This window comes from Marmota monax, unplaced genomic scaffold (genome assembly GCF_021218885.2).
Source record: "Marmota monax isolate L192 unplaced genomic scaffold, Marmota_monax_Labrador192_F-V1.1 WCK01_AAM20220418_F8-fsc00041, whole genome shotgun sequence".
Taxonomy (NCBI): domain Eukaryota; kingdom Metazoa; phylum Chordata; class Mammalia; order Rodentia; family Sciuridae; genus Marmota; species Marmota monax.
In genome coordinates, this window is record NW_026695238.1 from 6,825,145 (window position 1) to 6,840,628 (window position 15,484).

The 15,484-nt window shown below is 39.3% G+C and overlaps 1 protein-coding gene across 2 annotated transcripts in view; it reads right to left on the reverse strand.

Moving 5' to 3' along the window:
• The window catches only part of Farsb (phenylalanyl-tRNA synthetase subunit beta), a 71,787-nt gene extending 63,522 nt beyond the window's left edge, over positions 1-8,265 (reverse strand). Inside the window, exon 1 of one of the 2 annotated variants that reach the window (XM_046439717.1) lies at positions 8,188-8,265. In XM_046439717.1, the coding sequence (XP_046295673.1) occupies positions 8,188-8,245 (58 nt within the window). In that variant the 5' untranslated portion in view covers positions 8,246-8,265. Of the gene's footprint in view, positions 1-7,869; positions 8,080-8,187 lie in introns of those variants that run through there. The other variant, XM_058577552.1, reaches the window with a different exon arrangement.
• Positions 8,266-15,484: the final 7,219 nt, after the last annotated feature.

Consider the following 15,484-nt stretch of genomic DNA (forward strand, 5'->3'; position numbering starts at 1 on the left):
ATGTCTTTCTACTAACATAAAGACTTTTGTTTTGCTTCTTCAAGCAAAACGAGAAAGAAAAAGAAAGATCAATGTCCCTTCACTGTGCTGTCACTCCCTCTGGGTCAGGGCCATGTTTCCAGAACACTGAGAATAGAAGGAAGCCAGCACAGATAGCAAAGAAGTAACAAAAGTTCTGAGAACAAAAACCAGGAAACCAGTGGAACTAAAGAAGAAAAGACAAGGAGAATTTCCAAAAGAAACCAGATAAGTGGAGAACACGTTCATGTGTTCAGAGTTATTTTCTACAGTATATTTATGGAAGGTACAGGTGCCACGGCAGTTTTATTGTGTATTATAAAAAACAAATATTTTTCATTCCCTGAGCTTCTCAAAAGAAGTTTCTGTACCTGACCTAATTTTCTGTTTTAAAATCAGAGTTACAGAGGTGTCAAAAACATACATTAGAAAAAAGAGACTCTTCAACAAATGGTGCTGGGAGAACTGGAAATCCATATGCAGCAAAATGAAATTAAACTTCTATCTCCACCATGCACAAAACTCAACTCACAGTGGATCAAGGACCTAGGAATTAGTCCAGAGAATCTTCTCCTAACAGAAGAAAAAGTAGGCAAAATCTTCATCATGTCAGCCTAAGACCTAACTTCCTAAACAAGACTCCTAAAGCACAAGAAGTAAATCAAGAATCAATAAGTGAGATGGATTCAAACTAAAAAGCTTCTTTACAGCAAAAGAAACAATAATGTGAAGAGAGAGCCAATGAAAATGGAGAAAATCTTTACCACACACACATCTGATACAGCACTAATCTCCAGGATATATAAAGAACTAAAAAAAAAAAAAAAAAAAAAAAAAACAAACTTAACACCAAAGAAATAAAGAACCCAAACAAAAAATGGGCTAAGGAACTGGGAAGACACTTCACAGAAGATTACAATCGATCAACAAATATATGAAAAAATGTTCAACATCTCCGGCAATTAGAGAAATGCAAATCAAAACTACCCTAAGATTTCATCTCATTCCAGTTAGAATGGCAATTATCAAGAATTCAAGGGACTGGGGTTATGGTTCAGTGGTAGAGAGCTTCCCTACACATGTGAGGCACTGGGTTGGATCCTCAGCACCACATAAAACTGAAATAAAGATATTATGTCCACCTACAAGTAAAAAATAAATAAAAAAGAATTCAAGCAACAATGAGTGCTGGCAAGGATGTGGGAAAAAAGAAACACTGATTCATTGCTGGTGGGACTACAAATTGGTGCAGTCACTATGGAAAGCAGTATGGGGATTCCTTAGAAAACTTGGAATGGAACCAGCATTTGACCCAGCTCTCCTACTCCTCAGTCTACACCCAAAGGAAAATCTACAGTGTACTACAGTGATGTACTACAGTGATGCAGTCATATCAATGTTTATAGCAGCTCAATTCACAATAGCTAAACTGTGGAACCAATCTAGATGCCCCTTATAGATGAATGTATAAAGAAACTGGTATATATACACAACGGAATATTACTCAGCCTTAAAGAAGAATGAAATTATGGCATTTGCAGGTAAATGGATGGAGTTGGAGAATATCATGCTAAACGAAGTAAACTGATCCCAAAAAAACAAAGGCCAAATGTTTTCTTTGATGAATGCTGATCCATAATGGGGGTGGAGGGGCAAGGAAAGAATGGAGGAATTTAGGATTGGCCAGAGGAGAGAGAGGGGATGAGAGGGTGTATGTGTAGTGGGGGAAGATGTTGGAATAAGATAGACATTATGTACAACCAGAGAAATGAAACACTGGGCTCCATTTGTGTAAAAAATTAAATTAAATTTTAAAAAATCAGAGTTATAGTTCTTTCAGGACATTTTGTCCCAAAGCAACAAAATCTGTGATACTGCTAGCAGTCTAATTCTGTTATTAGTATCTAAGACACATTTATAAAGACCTGAATCTATGGCTTAAATCCAGCATTTCACCTCTGAAAGTCTGCACTATAGGCAGGTGTCAGGTGTTGTAAATGTGTGCAGGGTTATGTTTAAATAATGAAGCCATAAGCTCCAAGTCAGTGGGAACCCAGTCTACTTTGTTCAGCTCTAATCGGCAAACCAAAAACAGTCTATGTTGAAAATATGCACTCAATATAATACGTCTATTAATGAATGGATTTACAGGAAAATTGGGGAATGGATGGGTGTGTCTGAAAGGATAACCAAAAATGCATCTTAATATGCAAGAATTTGGATAATACTTCTTTCTAGAGAACATGTGGACAGTTAACCACTACTTTTTAACTATGGCTTTTTAAAAAAAAGTCTTGTATGCATCTTCTTAACATCTTACCTGTAACATTTTTATATTTGCTTAATGGCTAGTTACTTTGTATACTGGAAATTAATGATGTTTAACTATTAAATGTGAACTGATATTTAAAGAAGAAATAGAAAAAAGAGAAAGAGTGTAATTCATGACATACCACGAGATTTGCCCCCTGTCCTACCTACAAGCAATGGCATTACAATGAAGGAGTTTTTAGCTGGGCAAAAACATAATTGGATCTGCTTTTGTTTTCTTTCTCCAGTGAGGACGGAACTCTGAGTCTCTCAGACGCTGGGCAAGCATCCTACCACTGAGGTACATCCCCAGCCCTCGATCTGCATTTTAAAAACAGGTGGAAGGGTAGAGGATGATTGTAGCAGGGAGTCTTCCCAGCAGCATGAGTATGAAGGAGAAGGAATGAACATGAGAAATGTTAATGAGGCAAAATGTGTAAGGCTTAATGGTTGACTGAAGGAAGGTGGAACAGCCAGGATGTCCAGGATGACTCCCAAATCTCTGGTTTTAGGGGAAAAAAGGCCTCATTAACTAGTGTAGGTAGTAAGAGAGGTAACCAGCCCCCAAGATGGCACCCGATGATTCAGCCTCCTAGTATCAAGCCCCTGTGTGAACTTAGGTCAGATGCAATGTAAGTGAGCATGGAAGCAGATTCTCTGGTTCTGCTAAACCTTGAGAAGAATGCAGCTCCATTTGACAGCGTGACTGCAACCTGGTGAGATTTACAGCCAGAAGCACCCAGCTAAGCCACTCTGATTCTTGCTTCTCAGAAACTGTGTGAAGTAATAATGGTACACTGTCTCACACTCACAGTGCTGGCGTAAATTATTATGTACCAATAGATCATTAACACACACCTCCCTAGAGGTGCAGTGCTGCTGTAACAAAAACCAAACTCTGGAGGGCTTTGGAACCAGACAGCAGGCTTTGAGTACTGTAATGAAAACCTAAGGGCCTTCAAGATGCTACTGATCAAAAGGCAGGTGAGGATGCAAAAGAGAGTGCTACTAGAAAGCAGAAGAAGGGAAATCTTGTTATGTAGAAGCATAAAGTTTAAAAACACCAGCCTGCAATTAATGTAGACCATTTACTAAGTGACTTAAGATTTTCAATGAGTGCTTAAAGTGCAGTCTGATATTTTTTTTTTTCTTGCTGCTCATGTGAGAGAAGGGATAAACTAAAGGAAGGAATGTTAAACAAAACGGAGTCAGGATGTTGATGATTTTTAAAATGTATGATCCCAGCTACTTGGGAGGCTGGGGCAGGAGGGTTGCATGTTAGACATCGTTAGAGTTAGCTTTTGTCCCCCAAAAGCTAACTTGTTAGAAAATGCAAGAATTTTCAAAGTTGGAATGATTAAATTACAAAAGCTTTACCTTTGGATTAACCGAGTGATAACTATAGGCAGGTAGGGTGTGGCTGGAGGAAGTAGGTCACTAGGGGCATGTCTTTAGGCTTTGTATTTTTGTCTTTGGTGAGCAGAGCTCTCCCTCTGCTTCCTAGTACCATGTCCTGAGCTGCTCTGCCACAACCTTCCACCATGATGCTCGCTTCACCTCAGGCCTAGAGCAATGCAGTCAACATATGGACTGAACCGATGAAATCATGAACCAAAATAGACATTTCCTCCTCTAAGTTATCCTTGTAGAGTATTTTGGTCACAGTGACACAAAGGTGACTAAAACAGACATCTTGTCTCAAAATTTTTAAAAATTATTTTAAAAACGGCTAGACATGTAGCTCAGCGGTAAAGTATCCTGAGTGCAATCCTTAGTACCCACCCCCCCACCAAAAAAGTTCAACCTCTCAGATGTAAAACAATGCTACAATTAAGAAATATCTTCTGCCAAGTGCAGAGGCACCTGCCCATAATCCCAGCAACTTGGGAGGCTGAGGAAAGATGATCACAAATTTGAGGCCAGCCAGGGCAACTTAATGTGACCCTATTTCAAAATACAAAATAAAAAGGGCTGAGGATGTAGTTCAGCAACAGAATGCCCCTGGATTTAATACCCAGTGTGAAAAAGAAAAAAAAGATTTAAAAATTTCTAAGCAAAGAGCAAACCTAAGGCATAAGATAGAATTAAGAGCATGACTCAAAAATTTTAAAGAGTTAGAAAAATCAAAGGCACAATTCATTCAAACAAAAGGTGCTTTAAAGAAATTAAGGGTGTGCCTCAGAAATCCAATTAATCACACAATAGATCTTAATTAAGAACATTGTATGAAGCAAAGTCCAAAGTACAGAGATTTGCAGATGGTAAAGCTTTTGACTAATGAAATGGAAGCCAGGAAAATTCACTAAAGATCCACAAAGTTTTTAGAAGAAATGTACAAACAGAAACATTGCCAGCTTAAACTGAAAGAGGCATACATGACACAAAATAGAAGTATCTGACCCTCAAAATTCTATTAGAGGATGTAGACTGAGAAAATTAATCAGCTGTGAAGCAAATGCTTTCTGGGAATCAATGGGTAGAACCAAGAGCCAAGAGCACAGAGTCATGGAGAGAATTATCCCAAGTCCTGAGACCTAATCAAGAACATTGAACATTTGTCATTTGATTTCAGAATTACCATAGACTAGAGACTTTGGCTCTTCTATTTTTTTCCCCTTTTGAAGAGGAATGGCTATAGTAGCTATCCTTCACCTGTCCCACTATTGTATGTCAGATAACTTGGCTGTTGAGTCTCTCAGGCCAGAATAAACTGAACTTCAGGAGCTATACTCAGATGATGATACTTTGGATTTTTGAGCAGCTGCTGAAATTAGATGACACTTGTGGTACTAACTCTTCTGCATGTAGGAGAACATTAATTACTGTGGGCCAGGCGGAAGACTATAGTCATCAGCTATCAAGAAGGCCACCAATGATACCCACCTCCTTAAATACTCCCACACAGGGTCAGGATTAGTCTGTGTGACCAAGTGAATATGAAAAGGGACAGTATATCACTTCCAAGCCATTATTAAAAACTGAGGTTTCTGCTTAAGCACTCTCCCATTTATCTGCTCTCTCAGACCTCTCACTCTGGGATGAACAAACTAACATGTTATAAGCAGTCCTATAGAAAAGTCAAAGTGAAAGGAAATAAAGTCTCTAGCCAAACATCAGCAAGGAATTAAGAGCTACCAACAAGCAGTTAGGCAAACTTGGAAGCAGAATCTCCAGCCCCAGTGAGGCCTTGAGATGACTACAGATCTGGCCAATACCTTGACCACAACCTGGTGAGATCCAGAGCCAGAACCACCACTCCCCAGTTCTTGACCGTAAGAAACCACACAAAATAACAAATGATTATTGTTCTAAGATGCTAAGTTTTTGAGGTATTTATTATATAGTAATGGACAACTAAATGGTTATTAACCAAATTGCATATAACTACTAAAATTATTCAGCTGTATTTCATGGGTTTAAATACAAAAGAAAATAAAACAATAAAATCACTTCTAATAATTTCTTCCAACAAAATGACATCTAAGTAACACACAGATGGTTCTGGCAATATTGCCAACCATTACTCCAAGCCAAAATAGGGCCAGAATTGAAGACCAGTGATAACAAATCAGTTAACAGGCATGTATGTGACACAGGAAACTATTTGAGCAATAAAAAGGCAGACTAAGAAGATAAAACTGCTCCAAAGTAGACAGAGGAACCAAGGACCAGATTAACAAAACAGCCAAGAGAGAAGCATTCTTGACTAGAAAACATACCCGGAAGGGGATGTTTGCAACTGGAAGAAACTACAGAATTCAGATAGAAGATAGTCTTGGGAGGAACTGAAAAAAAAAGAGAAGAATGTAGGAAAAGTGTGAAGAAGACATTATCCAAGAAAACATGTAAAAGAGGAAAACGCAAGAAAAAAAAAAAAAAAAGAAGAAGAAGAAGAAACAAGATGGGCCTACGTTATTTGGAAACCAGATGCTTTGCTAAACATGTTTTCAAACTCTGACCTCAACCCAATTGATACTTAAAGTTTCAAGAAAGAACACAATATAAATTAATGATGGATATTATTCCTAACTCATTTGAAGTACATCTCAAAAACACCAATATTTATTGTCAATTTTTTTTAAAGACCCAGTAGCTAATAAATATTCTCTGTGGAACCAAAAAAAAAAAAAAAAAAAATCAAGCTTACCTGATCATTCACAATATGAGAAAAGAGTGGGGAGGGGTAGAGAATATGGCAAAAAAACTGGATGGTAGTAAATAGGTTATAAAAAAAAAAATTACTTTCCCAAGATGGAGATCTGGCTGGGAACTGATTATAGATGTTTAAAACAAATATTTGCCACCTACCATCTTGTGCCATTCATTCAGATATATCACACACTACTAGTGAAACTGTGGATTAGAAATATACAATATATAAAAAAGAATTTTATATTATAAAAAGTGGTTAAAGAATTAAGAGTCGAGTTCAAAGTGTGAGGGTATTACCTCTACTTTCCAGGACTTGGAACAGAACCTATGGAGAATAACACTTCCAGAGTAGGTAATATCTAAAGGTACTCCTTCAGCCTAGCAAGATGGCACAGGGCTGTAATTTCAGCAATTCAGGAGGCTGAGGCAGGATCACAAGGCTAGCCTTGGCACTTTAAAGAGACCCAGTCTCAAAATTAAATAAATAAATAAGGCTGGAGATGTAGTTCAGTGGTGGAGCAGCCCTGAGTTCAATTCCCGGTATCACACACACACACACACACAACAACACCAACAATAATAAAAGTACCCCTTCAGAAAGTTTTTGTTTTGTTAAAGATAGGGTCTTGCTACATTGCTTAGGGCCTCACTAAATTGCAATGTTTATCAAACTTGCAATCCTCCTGTGTCAGCCTCCAGACTCACTGAGATTGCAGGCATGTACCACACCTGGCTTATTCAGAAGTTTTTTTTAAAAGCTAACTCTATTTTCACAGTAATGGTAATCTCTTATTCTAAGAAACTGCACCTGACTGGAGCTTTGTTATCATCTTGACATTTAATACCAAACAAACAAAAAACAGGTCTCACAAATTGCTTGCTGTGGCCTCTACACACACTGATAACTACGGGGTGAGGAAAATATCATTTTGACTCATACAGCTGTGTGGCAACTGATAACTTACTTAACATTTCCCCTCTGTGTGTTTAATGGTGGTGTTTTGGGAACTGAGGAAAGGATGAAGTACAGCGTGAAGAATAAATCCATCCCACATATTCATCATCCAGGCCCCAACTCAGTGCTACCAACCTTTTCAAATGCTGTTCCCAGCACATCACCTACTTTTCTTTCCCTGATAGCACTTAACATTATCCAGAACCATTTTATTAGAGTGCTGGTTAGTTGCTGTCCGCCCTGTTCATCAGAGCAAGAACGTGGACCTTCAGTGCCATGGGCACAACTGTACTCCCCCAATCTTAGAACACTGCCTGACACTAAGAGCCATTCTGGAAGCATCTAACAAAACGGAGCCCGATGGCCGTGCCGTCCCCTTTCTTCTGCTCAAACTCCTCCCGCCCCTTCACAAGCCGAGTCAAACAGCGCACTACCGTGCCCACGCTCGGGGCGAATCCAGGGGATCCTCTTATTCTGTACGGGGGCACCAAAGTCGGGGCTAGGCACGCAGAAGGCACTTGATGCCGATAGTGACCGAATGACACTGAGAGCTGGGCACGTGCGGGTGACACACGCGCGGTGAAGCCGCTCGCGACAAGCTCCCTCCGAGCAGCCGAGCCGCTTGCTATGCAGCCTTCCCTGTGGACCCTGACCGTCCTCAAGGCCAAAAGGTGAAGGGCACCTTCAGTGCTGCCACAACGCCCTTTTGGAGGGCGTCCCAGCCCCCGAGGAAAGGCGCGGAGCCCACTCACTGTAGGTCCGTCCCAAAGCTTTGAAGAGCAGATCGCGCTTCACGCTGACAGTCGGCATGGCGAGTCGGGCCCACTGCGCCTGCGCGCGGAGCGGACTAGGCCTGGGCGTCCCAGGAGCGTAGGACCCGGGACTTCTCATGCAGGCTGTCATAAATATAGCCAATCTACAGACGACAATTTTTTCTCCGTTTTTTTGTACATGAGTACAATAAGATTGCCACCATTAGGATGATTAACTCTATCTATTTTTTTCAATGACTTAAACGCTTGGTAAGGAGACATAATTGAATAGAGTTGGCTAGGATTTGATAGGCAATAGAATGGACAGACCTCAAGGTCCCGGATCTAACGTGCTAGAACGAGGGTCGCCAAATTCAGTGGGCGGGGCGAGAGAGGGGCGGTTGCCTAGAAAGGCTGGGCGAGAAGGGGCGGAAGTCGAGACGAGCAGGCTCTGCGGTTGCAGAAACTTCTCCTGAAGGTTGGAAAAGAAGGAGCGCAGGGTCTGACTTCCTGGATGGAAGGATGTGTAAATACAAGGTTTTGTTTTATTATTTACTTATTTTTTTTTTTTTGCGGAAGGGGTGTTGTAAACACGCCTTAATTTTATTTTTTAAGCCCTTATAAATGCAGTACCTTATAAGGGCTTAATATCTGGCAGCGGCCACTTCTGGTGGAAAAGTATTGTCAGAGACCTCTTTTTAGAAGAGGAAATATGCTGTTTATTAATGCTGTCTGCTGTCGGGTGCTGTGCTCATCCCTCGGCCAGCAATAGAAGATTTCCTCTTTAAAACAACCCCGAGTGTAATTGAAAGATTACAAAAATATCGGGCCCTAATCCCTGGAGCCTGTAAATGTTACTTTATATGGAATCGGGCCTTGGTAGATTAAGAATTTTGAGATGGAGAGATTATCCTAGATTATCAAGATGGGCTATCAGTGTAATCACATGTGTTCTTATAAGTGGGAGGCAGACAGAGGTCGGAGTGTGGCAGCCCCAAACCGAGGATGCCAGCAGCCGCCAGAAATAGGAAGAGGCAAGAAGAGAGTCTCCCCTAGCCCTTGGAGCAGCCCTATGCACACTTGGATTGTGAGCCAGTGAAACTGCTTTTGGGTTTGGAGCCTCCAGGACAATGAATGAATATATTTTTGTCTTAGATACACATGTTAGTGGTAATTTGTTTCAGAAGCCCTGAGAAACTAACACACTCAGGCAGATTCCATTATTGTCCCCATTTTATAGATGATGACAATAAGACAAACTGTCCCACTCACCCAACTTGCAAGGCTCCCGGTTCCTCAGGGGAGCCCTGCCCTTATCCTCTGGGTGAAGTACAATGAAGGCACTTCACTTGAGATAGAAGCTGGGCAGGACTCAGGCCACCCTGTTAATCAAGCAGTCATTGACTACGTTAGTTTTTCTTCATGGCCACAGGAAGTCCCCAGGGAACAACATAATAGACATGCAAGCATCACGTGAATGGCAAAACCCTAATGCCATATACAACTTTCTATCCCAAATTGGTGCTTAGAACTCAATTAAGGAATAAAAGACTTCCAGAATTAGTGTGTCCTCTGGGTACTCCAGAGTGTTCTATGGCATCTGAACTTCAGTTTCCTCATCTATAAAATAGAGATAATCACACTTTTATAAGATTTAGAAATAATTCTCATAAATAACTTGTCTGGGGTCTGGGGTGTAGCCCAGTGGTAGAATGTCTGGCTGGCATGCTTGAGGCCCTGGGTTCCATCCCCAGTATCACAAATAACAAAAAGCAGACTAGTATAGTTCTTATCAAGTCATTGGTCCTGGAAATAGGTCTGCTGTCCTGTCCTTGTAGTCAGTTTCCTACTAGTCTCAGACCATCTGGGGACACTATGTTCCCATCTCTCGCATCCCCCAATGCATCTATTCTGGTTTTTATCATTGCATACATTGCAGGTACTCTGCACCTTCTCTATGTCTAGCTGAACTGTTAGAAGATTCTAATAGAAAAGATAAAAGTAGGCCATGAGTGCTCATCACACGTAACATTAGCTGACTAATAGACAAATCATTGTAGCATTATAATATATTTTTATCTGGAATAGTTTATTTATCTTTGATACTTTCTCTTTCAAAAGTTTTGTGACTACTGGCTCGTGTTATTTTTTTAAGATGGAATTCTGAATTTTTTCAAGTTCTAAAAAACATTCTTTTCATTTATTAGGAATCAAACATAATTCATGGATTATGGAATCTTTAATCCATAATTCATGGATTATGGATTAGGAATCTTTCTATCCAAGAACCATAACTCCATGCAAGTTCTTTCGTTGTTATTTCTTTTTCTCATGCAAGGTGTTGAACATCTTAGGTCTTTGAACCAGCAGTTTCCTCCACTTAAAATCTACTGCATCCAGACTCCATAGAGCTACATTCCTCAGCTCCTTCAAGTATTCTCAAGAGTCTTATCCTTGCCCCTGCGATTTGTTATGGTTATTATGTATAAACATCTCTCCCTACTAAAACATACATTCTGTAAGAACAAAGGTTCTTACTTGGCACACAGCAATCCCTTCCTTCAATATTTGAAGTTTTCTTTTAATGATAGGAATACTAGTAGAGGAGATTGCTATCCAGGCTGCTCTGGGACATGAAACCAAGAAAGCAGGTAGGCAGCTTCTCAGTAAGGTGGCTGGAAAAAAAATAGGAGTTTGGGGGAATTAATACTGAACATTCAACATCCTTCTGAGTCCCTGAGCTGCTTTGAATGTTCAATATTAATATACTTGTAAATATATATTTCAATAGAAAAAAAATAGGTAAAGGAAGTGAAAAGCAATTTGTTAACTACAAACAAAATGGGAGGGGGGAATGCAACTTAAAACCACAATGAAAGCAGAGATATTTTCTCCAAAGGAGATTATCAAAAATTAAATAAACCATCACACCCCATGCTGGCAAATATTTAGTAAGTCAGCACTCTTAGACACTCCTGTAAGGAATACAAAAGCAGTTTGATAATGTGAATTAACACTTAAGCTTATTCTCCTTGATCCTGAAATACCACTCTTGGAATTATTCTAAGTAAATAGACAGGTAAATATCCTTTTCAATACAGAAAATTTTGAAATAATCTAAACATTGAACAATTTGTTTTGAATAAAGTATGATACCTCTATGCAATGGAATGTTATGCAAACATTAAACATAATGTAGGATTAGAGGTGTAGTATGTGCAAGGTTCTGGGCTCCATCCCCATGCAGCAGAAATAACAATGACAACAACAATAATAATAATATTGATTGTTTTGTGTACATATACATTTCTTCTTTTGTGTACTTTATTTTTTGTTTATTTACTTACTTTTGTGGTTCTGGGGATCAAACCAGAAACTTTTTCTATTTCTAATGAGGAATGTCATTGGGATTTTAATTGGAATTGCCTCAAATCTGTATAACACTTGGTAGTGTGGCCATTTTGACAATATTAATTCTGCCTATCCAAGAACATTGGGAGATCTCTCCAGCTTATGGTCATCTTTAATTTCTTTCTTTAGTCTTCTATAGTTTTCATTATAGAGGTCTTTCACCTCTTTTGTTAGATTGATTCCCAAGTATTTTTTTTTTCGAGGCTATTGTAAATGGAGTAGTTTTCCTAATTTCTCTTTCAGAGTATTCATCACTGATGTATAGAAATGCATTTGATTTATGTGTGTTTATTTATTTTATATCCTGTTACTGTGCTGAATTAATTTATTAGTTCTAGAAGTTAGAAAATCTTTACCACGTGCACATCAGATAGAGCACTAATCTCCAGGATATATAAAGAACTAAAAAAGCTACCAAAAAAACAAATGACCCAATCAATAAAAGGGCTAAGGAACTAAGCAGACACTTCACAGAGAAAGATATACACTCAATCAACAAATATATGAAAAAATGTTCAACATCTCTAGCACTTAGAGAAACGCAAATCAAAACTGCTCTAAGATTTCATCTCACTCCAGTCAGAATGGCAATTATTAAGATATAAGCAGGCACATTGGCCTACATCTGTAATTCCAGCAGCTCAGGAGGCTGAGGCAGGAAGATCTGGAGTTTAAACACAGCCTCAGCAATGGCAAGACATTAAGCAACTCAGTGAGACTCTGGTCTCTAAATGAAATACAAAATACAGCTGGGAATACAGCTTAGTGGTCTTTTAATGCCCCTGAGTTCAATACCCACCGCCAAAAAAAATACAAGAAACCATAAGTGTTGGTGAGGATGTGGGGGGAAAAGTACACTCATACATTGCTGGTAGGACTGCAAGTTGGTGCAATCACTCTGGAAAGCAGTATGGAGATTCCTTAGAAAACTTGCAATGGGACCAGCATTTGACCCAGCTATCCCACTCCTCAGTCTATACCCAAAGGACTTAAAATCAGAATACTACAGTGCCGCAACCACATCAATATTTACAGCAGCTCAATTCACAATAACTAAACTGTGGAACCAACCTAGATGCCCTTCAATATCTGAATGGATAAAGAAACTATGATATATATACACAATGGAATATTACTCAGTCTTAAAGAAGAATGAAATTATGGCATTTGCAGGTAAATGGATGGAGTTGGAGAATATCATGCTAAGCAAAGAAAACCAATACCCAGAACCCAAAGGCCAAATGTTTTCTCTGATAAGTGGATGCTGATCCATAATGGAAATGAAGGGTAGGGGGAGGGCACAAGCAAGAGAAGAACAGAGGAACTTAGGACTGGGCAAAGGGGAGAAAGGGGAGGGGAAGGGGTATGTGGGTGGGAAGCATGGAAGAATGAGACAAACATGATTACCCTGTGTACATTGTGATTGCACAAATGGTGTGACTGCGCATGAAGTACAACCAGAGAAATGAGGAGTTGTGCTCTATTTGTGTACAATTAGTCGAAATGCATTCTGCTGTCATGTATAACTAATTAAACATAAGACAACTGCCGCAGTCCGGCTGCAGTAAAATAACGGGGGGGGGGGGGGGGGGGGGGGACACGAGCAACTTGTGTACATTGATACAGCAGGAGTGGGAGCCGTTTATTGTAGGACAACAGAGGTATTTATACATTCCACACAGCTTATCTAATTAACATAAACTAGATACAGCAGTCAACCAATAAGGAATCTCCACACTTAATGGCTCACTGGCATTACTTCACAAACCACTCCCTCTGGCAAAATGCCAGGAGCCATCCAGACTTGTTTATAGACTCTAACATTTGCCAGGCGCCATCCTGACTTGTTTACAGACTCTAACAGACAACTTAGACTGTGACTCAAAAAATAAAAAGAGTTGGGGATGTGGCTCAATGGTAAAACTTCAGTGGATTAAATCCACAGTACCATAACAAATAAATAAATAGGCTTAAATGAGTGTGACTATAAACAAAAATAAAACAGCTGGGGCTGAGGATGTAGCTCAGTGGTAGACCATTTGCCCAGCATGTGCAAAGCTCTTGGTTCAATCTCTACTACTATAAAAAGAAAAAAGAAAAACTAGCTGGCATGATATATATCAAAATATTATTAATGGCTATCTTTGGGTCCTGAAACTATTTTTGTCTTTGTGTCTTTTATAGTCTACAGCATTGCAATTAATAGTTATTGCTTTTATTATAAGGAAAAAGTAAGGTTATAAAACACAATCACATTCACATCTTTCCCATACCTGATCAGGCATCAATAGTTGATCTAGTTCTCTCATTACCACATAGGATCAGAGCCTGGATAAGCTGATTAGTTTTTGCCTATAAAATATATTGATGTTTACAAAGAAAGTTGTTGGGATGGTTGTGTCACTTTACTGCTTGTGGTTTGGGCAGTAATTGGGAAAGAGATGCTGTCAGGTATAAAATTCTTTCTACATAGGACTTAAAATGCAGCACAGTTTTAAGTGATAGTTTATTTATTTTTGATACTGGGGATTAAACTCAGGAGCACTGTACAACTGAACTACATCCCTAGTCCGTTTTATTTGTATTTTGAGACAGCATTTCTCTAAATTGCTGGGGGTCTCCCTAAATTGCTGAGGTTAGCCTCTAATTTGGGATTCTTCTATCTCAGCCTCCAGTATGGCTTGGATGTGCCTGTGGATGACATTTTAAGGTAAAGCAGCAGGTTCTTTAAAGTGACCCACTGCTACTGTTCAGTGCTTTCCTTTGCAAAAACATTGTCTACTCCCAGCCTCAGACTCCTCATCTATAAAATGGAGATAGCACTTCCTTAGATAGTTATGAGGATAAAGCATGTAGAAACAATCTAAAACACACAAAAGTGTATTTGAGTATTAAATATTTACACTGAAGTTAATAACCCAAGTGATCCAAGACTACAAACTCTCCAGTATTAATCTTAGTAAAACTGGTTATCTCCCAGAGGCAGGTCGATCAATTCAGGTGAGAGATCATAAAATTTACTTTAATGGACATTGTTTTTACTTACTGTGTATCCCAAACTGGTTCTGTTCTAACCAAAGCCTTACATGCTTTTCCTATAAATTTTCAGGGACACTCTAATCTCTGTAGATTATCATGAGACTTTTAGAACAGGACCAACATCTGTCTTCTTGAGTTTCCATTGATAGACCCATCTGAAGCGAAGAAGTTCTGCCAGAGCTACCAGGAATCAGGTGGATCAGTACTACTTCCTAGTTGTCAAAACAATGGTGGATTTCAAATTGTATTTTAAAAGTAAGCTCATTCAGCCTTATCTATTGTTGGTCATTCTCTCATTCTTGAGATTCTCCGTTTTCCTGACTCCAGACTCCTTGGATTATCCTACTATCGTTACCTGAAAGGCAAGTCAATATAGTGTTGAGTTCAATAAGTTTGTCAGCAATTAGAATCCTGGTTCTACTATTTCTAACTGAGACTTTGGATCCATTCCTAACTACTGACCAGCCTTAGATCCTTGTGTGTAAGATGATGATAAAAATACCTTCCTCATAGGTATACTATAGGATGATTGTATGAAGTTTAAGAGAAATGAATTGTGCTAGGGTTTGGCACATCATGAACACTTGATAAACACTAACTTTCTCACTGCCTCTTCTCCCTCCTCCACTATACTTTCCACTATCCTTTCCTCAGTGCGAGGTGCTCTCCAGAGCTATATGCTTAGTGATATTCTCCTTGAATGTTATTCTCAGCTTCTATTACCACTTAAACATGGACATGTCCCATTATAATTTTCAGCCTATACTTCTCTTTTGTCACTATTCCTTACCAGCTTCTGGCCATCTACACCTGAATGTCATATTCAGCATGTCAAAAACAGAACTTC